Source organism: Silurus aristotelis (genome assembly GCF_946808225.1).
Source record: "Silurus aristotelis genome assembly, chromosome: 4".
Taxonomy (NCBI): domain Eukaryota; kingdom Metazoa; phylum Chordata; class Actinopteri; order Siluriformes; family Siluridae; genus Silurus; species Silurus aristotelis.
The window spans coordinates 4,671,022-4,686,012 of record NC_139577.1 but is presented as its reverse complement, the minus strand read 5'-3'; the positions used below and the strand labels follow the sequence as shown (position 1 = coordinate 4,686,012).

At 39.9% G+C, this 14,991-nt stretch overlaps 1 protein-coding gene and 1 long non-coding RNA gene across 4 annotated transcripts; one reads left to right on the top strand and one right to left on the bottom strand.

Moving 5' to 3' along the window:
• The first annotated feature begins 321 nt into the window (after positions 1 to 321).
• On the top strand, positions 322 to 14,991 carry rab11fip2 (RAB11 family interacting protein 2 (class I)). Of its 3 annotated transcripts, XM_083540581.1 has the most exons (7): positions 342 to 500; positions 674 to 739; positions 859 to 1,305; positions 8,292 to 8,704; positions 9,089 to 9,413; positions 11,279 to 11,372; positions 14,140 to 14,794. In XM_083540581.1, exons 3-7 carry the CDS (start codon positions 953 to 955, stop codon positions 14,368 to 14,370), a joined length of 1,416 nt encoding a protein of 471 aa, XP_083396707.1. In that variant the 5' UTR covers positions 342 to 500; positions 674 to 739; positions 859 to 952; the 3' UTR covers positions 14,371 to 14,794. The 3 variants fall into 3 exon arrangements, with proteins under 3 accessions (XP_083396706.1, XP_083396707.1, XP_083396708.1); XM_083540580.1 differs by having other exon boundaries at positions 322 to 500; positions 674 to 1,305; positions 14,140 to 14,991; XM_083540582.1 differs by having other exon boundaries at positions 678 to 1,305; positions 14,140 to 14,991.
• On the bottom strand, positions 810 to 4,432 carry LOC310725594. Its single transcript, XR_014533440.1, has 2 exons — positions 1,487 to 4,432; positions 810 to 1,410 (listed from the first exon to the last, which is right to left on the bottom strand). It is a non-coding gene; the product is annotated as an uncharacterized lncRNA (long non-coding RNA).

Genomic DNA, 14,991 nt, shown 5'->3' with positions numbered 1-14,991 from the left:
AATAACTGCATAAACGCATAAAAATTCTATACATTTATTATATAGATTTGGTCCTGGAAGAGAAGACCCCTCAGTTTCCACGGCAACGGAGGAGGCGCTTGAACTCTGGTTCGTGACATCATGGACGGAAATGCGGAACCAGGAAGTTGAATAAGGCGTTTTTTTATATCCCTACCGGTATTCGGGTAAGTTCCGCCTTCTGCGCCAGGCCTTGTCGCGCTCTGATTGGACAATTTTTGCTCATCGCGTGTAGTCGGGGTAGAAGGGAGTTTACAACCAGCCAACCCCAGAGCAGAAGGCGGGGCTTGAATGAATATGGATGGGGAATAATAACGCCTTGTGTTTCGGGCTGTGAAAATTTGGCTGTAAGTTGAATTGTTGTGGGACAAATAAAAACCATTCAGCGGTGTGGAAAAAGACGAGTTTGGAGTGTTTAAAGGAAGGAAAGGACGTGATGCCGATTGTCAAGTCTTTTCCCAGCCTGGAAAAATGATCTAAAGGTAAATGAATGCGTTTGGATTGGTGTATTGATGTATGGACAGAGGTAGAGATTACATTTCTTATGTAATTCAGTCTCCATAGCATTGTACATGTCCGATATATATTTTTATTATTTAGTACATTACGATTTAATACTGTGAATATAATTTCTGGATTGTTTTCTTCTTTTTAGGCAGGTACTTTGCATTCCTTGGAGCTCCATGGAGGTTGGGATGCTTGTGATGCCATGGCCTCCTAAGTGAGAAACTATGCCCATTAATATGGACCTGTATATTTCATTTCCTTTGGTGCACTGGTAAAAGTTTCCCTTTTTGATTTTTTTTTACAATATTATTACGATTCTAAATTATGTAACAGGCATGATCCACCCCTGATCACACCATGAACCTGTGACCATTAAGGTATTTGACAGTATTTAGTTCTGAACACCATTAAATCCCCATCCATCACAATGTCACTGGGCGAGCAGTCGCAGAAATGGTTCCCCACACACGTCCAAGTCACGGTCCTTCAAGCCTCAGAACTCCAGGCGAAGGGCAAGAGCGGCACAAACGATGCTTACACGATCATCCAGCTCGGGAAGGAGAAATACTCTACTTCGGTGGCAGAGAAGACGCTGAGTCCCATGTGGAGAGAGGAGGCTTCGTTTGAGCTGCCGGGGCTGCTGGTGGAGGGCAACCCTGAGGTTTATGAGCTGTGTCTCATAGTCATGCACAGGTCTCTGGTCGGCATGGACAAATTTTTGGGCCAGAAATGTATCAACCTGAACGAGGTGTTTGACAACAAGGAAAGAAAGAAGATCAAGTAAGTCCCACACCTTCCACACAACGTTAATTCATAAGTGCAACTAATACGAGATAAAATGTGTGGTGTAAAAGGAATAAAACATTCAGGACTCCACCAGTCACACTGTCTGTCAAGAGAATGTTTTTAAGGGGTCTTAAGATTAAGAGTTTGGAATAGTATTCAGGACTCCACCAGTCACACTGTCTGTCAAGAGAATGTTTTTAAGGGGTCTTAAGATTAAGAGTTTGGAATAGTAGAAAAGTCTTCTTGGCTTTGCACATTGTTCCTTTCTGTTGAATGAAAAACATAAATCTTATGAGTTTCATAAGAAGCGGAAAAAAAGGAGAAGCTGCTGAGGGAGCAACTTTTTATAGCCGACATACTGAAAGCAATAACAGGAACTAAGTAACAAGAAAATCTTCAGGGCCGTAACACACATCTGACATGTACCTGTATCACTGGTTTGAACTTCTAAGGTGTAAATAATCTACGTTTTAATTTGCCATCCCTCATATCTGGTTGGTCCACTTGTATACTAGATGTTCAGTGTTCTTAATTTCCTTAACTGAGATGTATAAGCTTTAGACGAGCAACAACAAAGTATCTGGGGATTCCTGCATTGGAAAGCATTGACCTAGTTGACTAGAAAAGAAAAGGAAGCCTGCTGATGTGTCAGAATGAAGCTTTCTGTTGAGTCACTGGAACTCCCCGCCCACTCTCCGACCTTTTCTGAAGGCACGCGTCCTGTTGACGGTGATGCTGGCCCTGATTATCTTCATGCACTTTTTACCGCCATTTCTAAATTTACCCCCGCTCAGTCTACCTTAGGAACAGGTATAAACACACAGTTTACCGTCTGCTGAATCGGTGCTTTCCCCACTGTAGTCATTGCAGGTAACATTGCGTAGGCTGCCTATTATGTGATTGTGACAATTCTGTTTCCTGTGTGAATGAGCATTCAAACAAAGCTCAGTGGCAATACTGAAAAAGGTGTGAAAAACGCCACGGTAGGAGATTTCAGTCTCTATCATGGGTCACAACAACAGCCTTAAAGTGTAGTCCATCCATCCATCCATTCGTCCATCCATTTTTTTTCAATACCACTTATATTTGCACAGGGCTGCCTGAGGCCTATCGCCCTATCCCTGTCTACACCAATCACATGGCACAATGGCTCACACCGTAAACAGTTTTGGAAATGTCAGTCAGCCCTCAATGCGGAATAGATTGCGGGAGGAAACCAGAGTACCACAGGGAAACCCCCTAAGCATAGGAGAACATGCAGTGGCAGGATTATCATATGGACAGAGGACACATATCTTCCATTCGGGAGATGGAAACTATGTAAACCATACTTTTAAAAAAGGTTATAAAGGTGCTGTTTGTAGAACTCAGGGATGATTGTTTGTGTACGGATGCACATTTTTTAAATGATACCAAAAATTCTAATCTTTTGTAAACACTGTATGGGCATTATGTGGGCTTCCACAGATCAAGAGGGCAGAGCTTTTTGTACATGGGCAGGATTGATTTGAATATCAAATTCGAATTCTGAAAAAAAAAAAACAAGTAGTAGTTCATCCACATTTCATGTTTAAAAAGATGAATTGGATATGTGAAAAATGGATTGTAATATTTTGCATAATATCAATATTATATCATTAGCAGCTATTTGGAAAATTAATGAAATAAATTTTTCGAAGATTTCATTATATTTCGCAAGCATGCGCTGTTCATCAGAAACAGGACTAAGACAGCGTGTTGCAACGCTATGCTACATCTTGCAATACGTTTTAAAAAGCTGGTCATTTAACATGCGATCAGTCTCCAGCGTCCATGGAAAAACTTGTCAAACGCCGGAAAGTCCTGGCCTTTGCGGTTCCTTAGCAACAAGCTGCAGGCGGAAAAAAGGACGACTGTTGACGGAATGACTGGTTATAGCAGCTATAGCTTGTGTCTTCGTTCTAACTTGTTTTGTGGCAATGACATTGGATGTAGCAATAAATAGATAAGGAGTATGTATTACTAGTTGCATGCTTGTTATTGGACTTTGAGATTGTAACTGTGATCCAGCTGATCTCAGGATCCAAATTTGGTAGCTTGGGGAAAAAAAATCCCAGTTAGAGTTCATGTGTCAGGGTGGAAAATGTGAAGTGAAGGGAAGATAGCGTGAGACACACCTGCTCGTAAGCAGATGAACGAGTTCGGTGAGGATAATTATAAAAACAATACAGATTTCTTACTGGTTTGTCTGGTCTCAGTGAATAGCAGGTGGATTATTGTCAGAGGGCCTGAGTTTCAGAAACAGCCCCAGTCGAGCGCTCACACTCGACTTTCTTACTTCCTGTTTGCTCAGTAGCGGCTATTTCTGTTTGGTTGGATGCACAGGGTTACGTCTATTAATAATCCTCATCTGTAACTCTGGTCTGGTGGGCGGCAAAACTTTTGCACGTTCCCGGACATTGACCTATTTCTACAAGCATGTGAAGTGCGACGGGTTACAGAGCATCTGCACAGCCGCTATGGTCAAATGTCTGAAAAATGCTGAAGTAAGAAATTTAGGAATTTATATAGTGTTTTATAAGAACAATACAACACGCTGTTGGCTTCTTAATTCTGATTGGTCGGGACGTGTTTATTAAAATATCCAATAACAAGCCATGTTTTATTCCTAATTTTATTCCTCATGCTGTTGATGCTGAGATAGTGACTTGGAAGTTCTGTTACAGCAGATACAGGCCCTTTGTCAAGTCACCAGCTACTTCTTTCTTTCTTTTTAAAGATAATGAGACAACTTAGTGTTTTATCGAGAAGACACAAAGCGCCGTCTCTGTCTGGAAGACGGTGACACCGGAGACTCCTTCCAGGAAAGGGGAGATTTTCTGATGTAATGTGGATATTGTGATTGATTTATGTTGCTTTTCTAAAATATTGTGCATTATTTAATAGATTTGTTTTTAAATCCTTTTTTTTTTTTTTTTTAGAACTGACTGAAATCTTAATCTCGCTAATTAAAAAATGGCAAAATATTTTTCCTGTACATTCCAGCGTAATTCTGTAAAATATCTCGATCAGCATCATCCGTATAATAGACTATGACATTACGAAGTGAACTGGGATGTTTATTTGTTTAGTTACCCCCCCCCCCCCCAGCCCCACCCCACCCATAAGATAAAGACGGCTCTGTTCAAAAACAGATTTCTAGTTGGCATGTATGAAGCTATGAAGCATAACATTAGACATTACTACCATCTGTCTTGTAGCTAATTGTTTATAAATGAATAGTATATTATTAGTTTGTAGCCTCTTAAAAAAAACTTTTCCAAGGTTAACTTTATCGTTCATTCTGCAAATTAGCAAATGTGAACCAAATGCAATGTGTGATATTTTGGGCTTAAATTTTAGTACCATGCTGCTTTTTTTTTTCCAGTTTCAAATTTTGCGGTACACCATAATTACTGTTCGATTCTCGAGAGGATAAGAACACTAAGCCTTGTAACATAGAAAACCTGTTTTTATATATAATATAATATAATATAATATAAAATAAAGAAAAAGAAAAAAAAAAATATATATATATATACATACAGTACAGACCAAAAGTTTGGACACACCTGCTCATTCAAAGAGTTTTCTTTATTTTCATGACTATGGAAATTGTAGATTCACACTGAAGGCATCAAAACTATGAATTAACACATGTGGAATTATATATGGAATTATATACATAACAAAAAAGTGTGAAACAACTGAAAAATGTCATATTGTAGGTTCTTCAAAGTAGCCACCTTTTGCTTTGATTACTGCTTTGCACACTCTTGGCATTCTCTTGATGAGCTTCAAGAGGTAGTCACCTGAAATGGTCTTCCAACAGTCTTGAAGGAGTTCCCCCGAGAGATGCTTGGCACTTGTTGGCCCTTTTGCCTTCACTCTGCGGTCCAGCTCACCCCTAAACCATCTCGATTGGGTTCAGGTCCGGTGACTGTGGAGGCCAGGTCATCTGGCGCAGCACCCCATCACTCTCCTTCTTGGTCAAATAGCCCTTGATGCCTTCAGTGTGACTCTACAATTTTAATAGTCATGAGAAAACTCTTTGAATGAGAAGGTGTGTCCAAACTTTTGGTCTGTACTGTATATATATATATATATATTTCCACAGACTTTTTTTGTCTTATTTGTGCTTATTTTCTACTTGTAAATGCTTTTAATATTTTTTTTTCTTGGAAGAATAATACAAAAATATTTCTCAATCCTAATTTTTTTTTAATGGTCTTTTTTAATTGTTTTTATTGTATTATTGTATAGTTATATTATTCTGTTGGGATTGGGATGAGTGTGTGATAAACCTTGGTCTCCATTTTAATAATGTTTTAAATTTTTTGTATAGTTTTTTTAATGGCCAATAATTGTAGCCTTGCTAGCCAGTGTTTAGTTAAAAATTTTTGACAAAATCGGTAACGTTATTATCAAACGCTTAGGTAAATTTTTTGCCAGCAAGCGAGTAATAAAAAACACATTTCGGATGTAAAGTCGAATACAACTGTAGGTCAGTGTTAAATAATCTGAACACAGGGTTACGGTGACACACACTAAAGGAGTCCATTATGGCATCGGCTCTAATTATCACACACCTGCTCTTGTCGAGTGTGAATTTTCCCAGCAGCCCCTGCGGCGTGGGAGGATTGCGGACCCGAGGTTTATCTCGTCCTTGACGCCCAAAACAGGAGAAAAGGACGGCCTCGCCTCATTTTAAAGTAAAACAAAAACAGTTCGGCGTTTGCTATCACTTACAATATCGATATTTAAATACCCGAGTTTAAAAACAATAAGAGATTCGAGATTCTGTGGAATTTGATTACGGTGTCATCTGAAGGCTGACTTGGGTCATGATGAACTCCAGGTCTGTAGATATCACTGGTATTACTGACCTTACAGTGCAACAGAGTGCGACGACGCAATGCAGTTTAAGGAGAATGGGTTTCTAAAATAATCTGCATCGCTCATGCCAACCCCAGGTGTGTGTGTGTTTGTGTGTTCAGGGTTTTCTATTAATGCAGTCAGGTTAATCAGGTTTTGCTTTTAATGCATTTGCATTGCTTCTTTAAGCTCTTAGACAATGTTGCTACTACATACTACAGTCCACATGCGCTCAAATAGAGAATGTCTACTAATAATATATAATCTATCATTTAGATTTAGGCTTTAAACGTTCTAACTCTGACAACATAGAGGTTTGCTTTCAGATAAGTTTTTAAATAGAAAATGTTTAGAACTGTCTGAAGAACCATTAGACTGAGAATGCATAAAAATGATGAAAGTCCTGCATGAATAGGTTCCTCAAAGGTTCTTTGGCCGGTTTCTCATTGTTCTGTTCTACAAGGGATTCGCGCTCTAATTTGAACCTGCATAAGTTCTCCAAAAGTGTCAAACAGATGACTGCAGATTATAATGAACGTATGGAAATGCGGCATCTGCAATGACAATGCATTTAGAGACATTTAGCTTCCAAACAATTTAGTCCGTCTGAAGGCTCTGTGCAGAACCCAGGAACATGTGGTTTTACTTTAAGTTTTGAAGTAGAACACTTTACCAAATCTACTTATAGAAAAGAAAATCCATCTTACAAATAACTCTTCAGGTTGGTAGACGGGACCTTTTTTTTTTTTTTTTTTTTTTGAGTGTATGCTTTATACGTTTTTTTGCGAAATCACTTTTTGATCAAATAGCTAAGACGTAATGCTTTTTTTTTTTTTCCCCCGCCGCTTAAGCTGTCAGTTTGATGGCGCTTTGGCTTGAAACAGTGTATCTCACCATCACAGTGTTTTAAGTGATCCAGCATGCATCTGAATTTGGCGAAAGTCTGCACGAGCTCCTTAAACAAGCTGTTACAGCAACGTAATTTATGTCGCTATCCAGAAATATTCTTCTTTTTTATAATCTCCCGATGCTGGCGTGAGGAGCGAGGGGAACAAAGGCCAGATTTGTGCAAATGTCACCTTCTTTTTGCCGAGTTATAGCATCAATCACATTACTTCCAGGGGAGAAAGCTGGAGAGGTTAAGCAAACAGGATCTGGGGGAATGGGGGGCGTCTTATTTCTCGTTCTTTATGTGCCCCGAACTAACGCAGTTACCAGGGAATTATGTTTATCCCCGCTATAATATGCGTTCTCAGGCATTTCAAATGGACTAGTCTGTAGATTTAGGTGAAGTGAAATTGGGTTTCTCAGCAGACAAACATATTGCCCTTTTGTATTTTTCTTTTTATAAATTATACATTGGCCTTCAGAGAGGCACTTTCCATTGTGGTACTTTTGATGAAAAAGGGGAAATGAAAGTGTGGTGGGCTGTTTCCATTTTATTTCATGAAGCCGGAGTGCTCTTTTGCTCGTATAAGATGAGTAATTCACTGCTCTGTCGCACACAGAGCCTTTTCTTGCACTGATGATCGCTTGTTTCTAACTCTGAAGCTTTTTTGCTTCCAGAAACTACAGTGGTAACGGTGTAATGAAAAGCTTTCGCAGCAGATCTTTAGACCTGCACGGAGTTTGGAGATTGAAATGGTTTTCTCTAGTATCACTAGACACTTATTACGGGTTCATTTAGTCGTGTATATATATATATATATATATATATATATATATATATATATATATATATATATATATATATATATATATATATATATATATACCACAGCACTGTCGAATTTACGAATAATGTAAATGTGACCGACTGATGAAAAGCAAGACACGCCCTCTAAACACTGTGGTATAAGAGGAATAAAACATTCCAGTAAATGCGTCAGAATGGGAAGAGTAACTCTGCGTTATATTGGGCTCCATCGCACCCCATTGTTAGTTTTCCAATTGCAGTTTTCCTGAATTTGTTCACTGTTATATCTTTATAATCATATAATCGAGTTTTGATATAAATAAAAATGGTAACATAAATGATACCTAGATATCTAATATACATGTATAATAGGTTTTCCTCTTCTCCTCAGCTGGTTCACCCTGGATTCTCGTCCTGGCAAAAAGAAAAAAGAGCGGGGAAAGATCCAGGTGAGCATCCAGTTCATGAGGAACAACATGACAGCCAGCATGTTCGATCTGTCCATGCGAGACAAGCCGCGCTCGCCGTTCTCCAAACTCAAGGACAAGATGAAGGGTCGTAAGCATGACTCGGACGCCTCGTCTGCCATCTTGCCTCGTTCGGCGCAGTGCGATGCCGAATCCCAGCTTCCTCAGCGGGTCTCGGGCCAGAAACCTCCGCACACGACTGCTACACTGGAGCCCAAACCCAAACGCTCGCTTCTCACCGGGACTCAGAAACTTTCAGCTGCTCATTCCATGTCCGATCTAGTAGGAACACACTTCAGGCCCAAGACGGATTCTGTAAACTCGATGGAGGACACTGGTGAGATCAGTAGACATTCTGTATGCGTTTCATTTCCTTCTCAGCTTTGGGATATCCAAATGTCCACTATTCCCTTAACGCACAGTTTTAAACGTTGAGAAGATGATTTCTCAATCAAATTTAGCAATTTGATTGGCGTCACTTCATGTGGTTGAATCCTATGCAGATCTTAGGTCACAGTAAGATGTTGCGAGCGTGTGAAAGCGTTTCAAATTTGCAAATAGAATATTATTGGAAAAAGAAGTAGATCATGGCTCACATAACTAAGAAGCAGTTGTGCTGAAACTAATTCAAGGAAATGGATTTGAAAAAAATGTTTAACTTGTTTTTTACATATTTCTAGATCGAGCTGATAATGTTTTTTTTTTAATATCGCTGATTCAGGTGGCGTTGCTCCCCACCGCCGCTCTCAGAGCGAGATGCCTGGTTACCAGGATGGCGAGACAGGGGGCGACCCATTCCCGGAGATGCCGCCGAAATTCGCCACGCTCCCACGAAACCGCAACCCCTTTGAGTCAGACCAGGGGCAGATGTGGGACAAAAAGGAAAAGAAGGAGAAGGTGAGCTTACTGGAGCGCGTGACTGGGAAGAAGGAAGGGAAGAAGACGAGCAACGGAGGGCGAGCAGGAAGTTCAGGGGACCTTCGCTCTCCAAATCCATTCACCACTGAAAGCGATACCAACCCCTTCCTGCCACATCACATGCCCAGGTATAGATACAAATTTCTGAAGGTCGATAGCATGATTCGCAGTCGTAAATGAACGTCAATAGGTGTGAGAGTGGTTTTGTATTCTCGGAAAGATCAGAGGTGATTCAGAGGTAATCAGTTTGAAAATCAAGAAATATGCAACTTCGCTTCCTGTGGCTGAAAATTATTTTTTACTGCTGATGAAAATCAGAAACCAGAAACCTTCTGGCCCAAAATCAAAAATCCTGTTACGTCAGTAGTTGAAGAACATGTTGTTGCCATGACGACAACTTAAGCAGTTTTCTTTTATACATGCACAGCACATTTTTTAAAAGAGGAAATAATTTGAAATATTTTATTTCGGAAAAATGATGATAAAAAAATTGTACTGGTTCAATCACTAAGGAAACCTTCCTTGAGACCAGAAGTCAAATCGATGACCTTCTGCATCTACCTAAATAATGATGTTTTAGAAACTTGGACTTGGAAGGTGTTTTTAGCAGATTCCCTGGTCCTGCATCAGCCTGCATCAGGGCCTGCATCAGGTCCTGCATCAGGTCCTGCATCAGGTCCTGCATCAGGTCCTGCATCAGGTCCTGCATCAGGTCCTGCATCAGGTCCTGCATCAGATCCTGCATCAGATCCTGCATCAGATCAGATCAGCCTTGTGCCCCTGAAGATTGAGGGGATTGAGAAGATTTTTATCAGTGCCATTAGGTTCCATTCAGGCAGGCTGTTCTAACAAGAGTCTTCCGAGCCTCTTTAATGAGATCTGATAGAGACACAGACAAGTCAATTAAGTATTGAACTGCAGGCTACTCTTACTCTACACAGCTTCAGGTCAACGGTCAGTGAAAGAAGAACATGTAGAGGAAAACGTGATTTTAACAATGTAGTGCCCATTGAGAGTGAGCCGTAGGTGGACCTTTTTTTTCTACATAGAGTCTAAAAGTGACACCATAAACAGACTCTGCTTGTCAAATAGTATTTCTCTGAATACAATATATAAGTAAAATATTTGTCACAATATTTTTACTGATTAAAATCAAGCGAGAAATTTGATCGGAAACACGCCTTTTTACACTGATTGAATGAGGTGTAAAATCAGTTTGAAAAGAAAGAAAATTGTATAAATAGGATACTAAGAGGATGACGTAGTATTACACCACAGCGATTTGTGAACCATAGATTAGTTCATTAGAATATAGAATAGAATCATTTCTTTTGAAGTTAATAATAATAAAAAAAAACCTGTTTTGACTGCTGGAAAAAAAAAAAAAAAAATTCTTGACAAAAATTGGAAGTAAATCTAAGCTACTACAGAAACGATAAAGCTATTCGAATAAATGCTTTATTTTCAACTGATACAAATCTTTTTGAAATTTATTTTGTTTTTATATAATTTTTGGGGGGGTGGTGAACTCATTTTGGTGCCTTGCGTAGTAAAAAAAAATGTATGCCGACATTTTCCCCAACTAAAAATGAACAGAAATGTTTTTGGATATTGTATCATATACGATAAATTCAAGTAATTCAGATGCAAAATGATGAAACGAGGCACTGTGTGTTCCAGTTGAAGTCCGCAGGTCTGTGTGACTCTTTTTCTCTGATTTGAAATGTACTTAGAAGGGTTTATTGTGGTTAATGTCCGAAATGATTGACAGGAAATAGACAGGCAGTTCTCTGTAACAGCGTGGGAGGTGACAAAGTCACAATCTGCTCTCCATTTCCTGTCTGCTCCTCAACCGTCTTTTCTATGACAGCGTTTAAGATTAGACCCACCTATGATTTATACCTTTACCCTTTAAAGTGGCAGAACACACTTTCATTGAGTCATTATCAAACTGAGAGTTCGTGTGTGTGTTTCTTCTTATCCTGTTTTGCAGCGATCCTGCCAAAAAACCTGTGAGCAGTGAAGACTTGAGTAAGAAAAACGTTTCCCCGGAGAAAAAACAAGGAAAGAAGACCACGAGAGAGTCTGTAGGTTTTGTTTCCGTACACAACGCTGGGTCTCATTTATCAAAGTTTGAGTTAAATTGTGTGTAAATGTGTGTAAGTGATGCTCGGAGTGTCAAGTGAAGGCAGTATTATATATTTAATATGACACATACGGGGGAAAAGCATTGTGGTGTTTTAGGAAAGGAAGCAAAAAAAATAGTTTTTACAATAACAGCAAATCCTGAAGTGGTTTATTTCACTTTATAGCGATTTGGCGGTTTATTAAAGAAGTGTTTTATACTTTTTATTCATTTGTAGTTACAGTGAATGCTATAATGTTCCTGTTATTACTAATGTGTAATAGCTAGAAATAATTGCTTCCTTAGCAACCTTTTTATTTTTTCCATCGCCAGAAGCCAAAAAAAATTTTATAATAATAAATTAAATGCAAATACAGTTAACGGAGATAGAATTTCCCGGTTCATAGCAGTGGCTCAAGCAAAGAACCGTCCGATTATATTTATCGCATTTCTCATATTGTTGTAATTTTATTATTTTGGTTTTTTTTTAGCATCCTCAATCTGTAACAACGAAAAGCTTCAGAATATATTTTTGTTTAGTTTTTTATTTAGTTCTTTATATATATATATATATACATTCAAAGGGAAAAGTTCCCGATTTGCCCAAACTTTTAATGAACGGCTTATCGGACGTTGCAGTAGCCGACGCCGATCTCCTGCTGCGCTCTCAATCGTGACACTTTGCTTCCCGTAGCATTTATCTAATTAAGGAGCGAAATAGCCAGCCATCATCTTTGATCCGCGTGTAATTTGAAACGGTGCGATGTTATTAACGTGTTTCTGCTTCTTGTCTTTCCTTCTTTTTTTTCTTTTTTTTTTCTTTTTGAATAATTGGGACGCCGAGGACGATGTGTGCAATTTGGTGCTGATGTGACGGGTCAAACTGCAGGCAGCGTTAAACAAGGGCTTGTCGTAATTGTAATAATGGTTAATGTCATTACGTCCGGAGCCAAGCAGCGTTTAGCTCAACAAGACAGACACCCAAATGTTGTTCAAATGGTTGCCGGTGTTGAAAAATGGCTTTCCAAGAGGCCCGTCTGCGAAAAGGACCCAATTAAAATGCGAGGGGGAGGACGCAGGGTCGCGCCGTTTCAAACAACTCGGGTTTTGCGTTTCTCAGCGCGAAGGCCCTCATTAGCTTCAGTAATGAGACAACTGGAGAATGCCAAGTGCACGTCTTATCTCGACGCTTCTCGCAGATTCGCTCTCTCGCCACTTTTCCGCTTTCGCACAGTGTCGTTTCCCTTTCGTTTCTCCAGTCTTTTTTTTTTTTGTTGATGGCTTTCATTTGCGGCTCGAGGTTTTTCTTGGCTAGCTCGCGACGGTCATCTGATGCGCTGACGGTGTAGATCATGACAGTTTTACTTGCAAGTGTTGGATTCAAGGTTAACAAAAGCAGCAGCTCGTCCAGCCGACATTAAGAAGTTATTGCAGCGCTCTTTTTCTATTCTTTGCTTTGGCAGTTTTATGAAGCTCGAACACCCTTTGTTGTTTCCCCAGGGAAAAGAAAAAGGAATGTCAGCAGCTTTATCTTTATTATTGTTATCGCATGAGGCTAATCTTAATTGTTGCTCTTGTCAGCCGAACGAGTCAAGGTCCTGGGTCAGGCGCAGGCTCGAAGGAAAGGCCTACAAATCCGAACGCTCATCCATCTCCCATAAACACTGAGGAGCTCCTTAATCGGCCTGAGAGAGAGGAGAGAGAGAGGAAGGAGAGAGGAGAGAGAGAGGAAGGAGAGAGAGAGAGAGAGAAAACCTCCCCATGAGTCATTCCTTTAAAGCATATCAGTGCAATTTAATGAATTAACACATTTATTTTCATAATGTCCTGACACATTATTATTTTTCCGTGAGTTACCTCCGAGTTATCTCGACACTTTTTTATTATTTATTTTTTTTATATATATATATATATATATATAACCATAAAAGGTTTATTTAAAAGTTGTGCTGATTTTTACTTTTATTTAGCATGTAAAAAAAAATGTTCGTCTGTGAGTGTTGCTGTAGTAACAGCTTGCAGAATAAATACATCATATGGACAAATGTTTGCGGACACCCATGTGCTTTTTGAACCTCCCGTTCCACATTCGATCCCCATTCGCTGTTATAATTAGTTCCACTCTTCAGGTAAGATGCTTTTCTAGATTTTGGAGATTTGTGCTCATTCGGCTATTAGGGTGTTCTTAAAGTCAGGTACTGATGGAGGTGAGGTGAGGTGAGGTGAGGAGGCCTGGGGGTGGAGTCAAGATTCCAGTTCACTTCAAAGGTTTTTAGTAGGATTGATGTTGGAGATCTATAGCAGGCCGCTCAAATCTTCTACTGAAAAGGGTTTGGGTCTCCTAGTTCAAGTGAAGGAAAAATGTCACATCCAGCGACATCCTGTACAACAACAGTTTGGGGAAGAACCACATATGGCTGGAAAAGGCAGGTGTCCCAATACTTTTGTCCATATAGTGTATGTAAAAGGTGCAGATTACAAATAAATGCAACCGTGTCAGTCAGCAGGAAACTGACAACTGGAATTTGCAGTTTATTGTTTCTTATTAATCGTAAAAGTTTTTTAGTCTGTATCATTCGTGTGTCTCGTTTAATCACCGTCGATGACATCATCATCATAATGGTATCTCTCAAAAACATTAAAACAACACCCCACTGTTGCGTGCCGTCCCAGCACTCGTCTTTGTGTGTCAGGAGTTGATCTGAACCTCTCCCTCTTAATTTCCACAGGAGGCCGAACAGCTCCAGAGCAGCATGGCGGCTTACAGCAGCCTCTCGTTCGAGGAGGTTGTGCAGGAGCTGGTCAAGCAGAAGGAGGTGGTGAAGAAGAAGGACGCGCACATCCGTGAACTGGAGGACTACATCGACAACCTGCTGGTCCGAGTCATGGAGGAGACGCCGAGCATCCTGAGGACACCGTACGAGCCCAAGAGGAAAGCGGGCAAGATCTCTAAGAAGTAGACGTCGAACTCGGAGCGGTATCATTTAGAAACGGTACAGGTGGCGTTACAAAAAAAAGTGACGAGACGAGATTCTGATCAGCGATGATCTCGCAATCACGCGTCACTCTTACGTTTACATGTTGATGAGAATTCCATGACTCGAGATTGTATGACCTTTTAAAAACTGGTGACCGATCGAAAGAACTTTTGTGCCAATGCCTAACACTGGCTTAGAGCTTTTTATTGGGTCTCTTGTTTATACAATGATCTTTGTTAATACGTTGTCCGGTCGTTTCTGTGGCGATGTAGGAAAACCTGTCGAACGTCACAGTAGCCAAAAAATACAAGAAAAAAAAAATCGGTTTTGGTCAAAAATCTGTTTTTAATTTACTTTTTAAGCTTGTTAATGATTTTTGCAATGATTCTGTTTAAAAAAATAAAAACACACAAAAGGGTACAAACAGTCGCTAGCTAAAACCTTACTAGCTGAGTGTGAGACGGGTCATAGAGGGAATGTCAGGCTTCGATCGAGTTGTTTGCTACATTTTGGACAGTTGATTAACATCTGGCAAGATGTCCCCGAAGCTCCTGTTCTGCAGCTGGGATCTAATATTTAAATATATTTTACTCCCTTTTCACA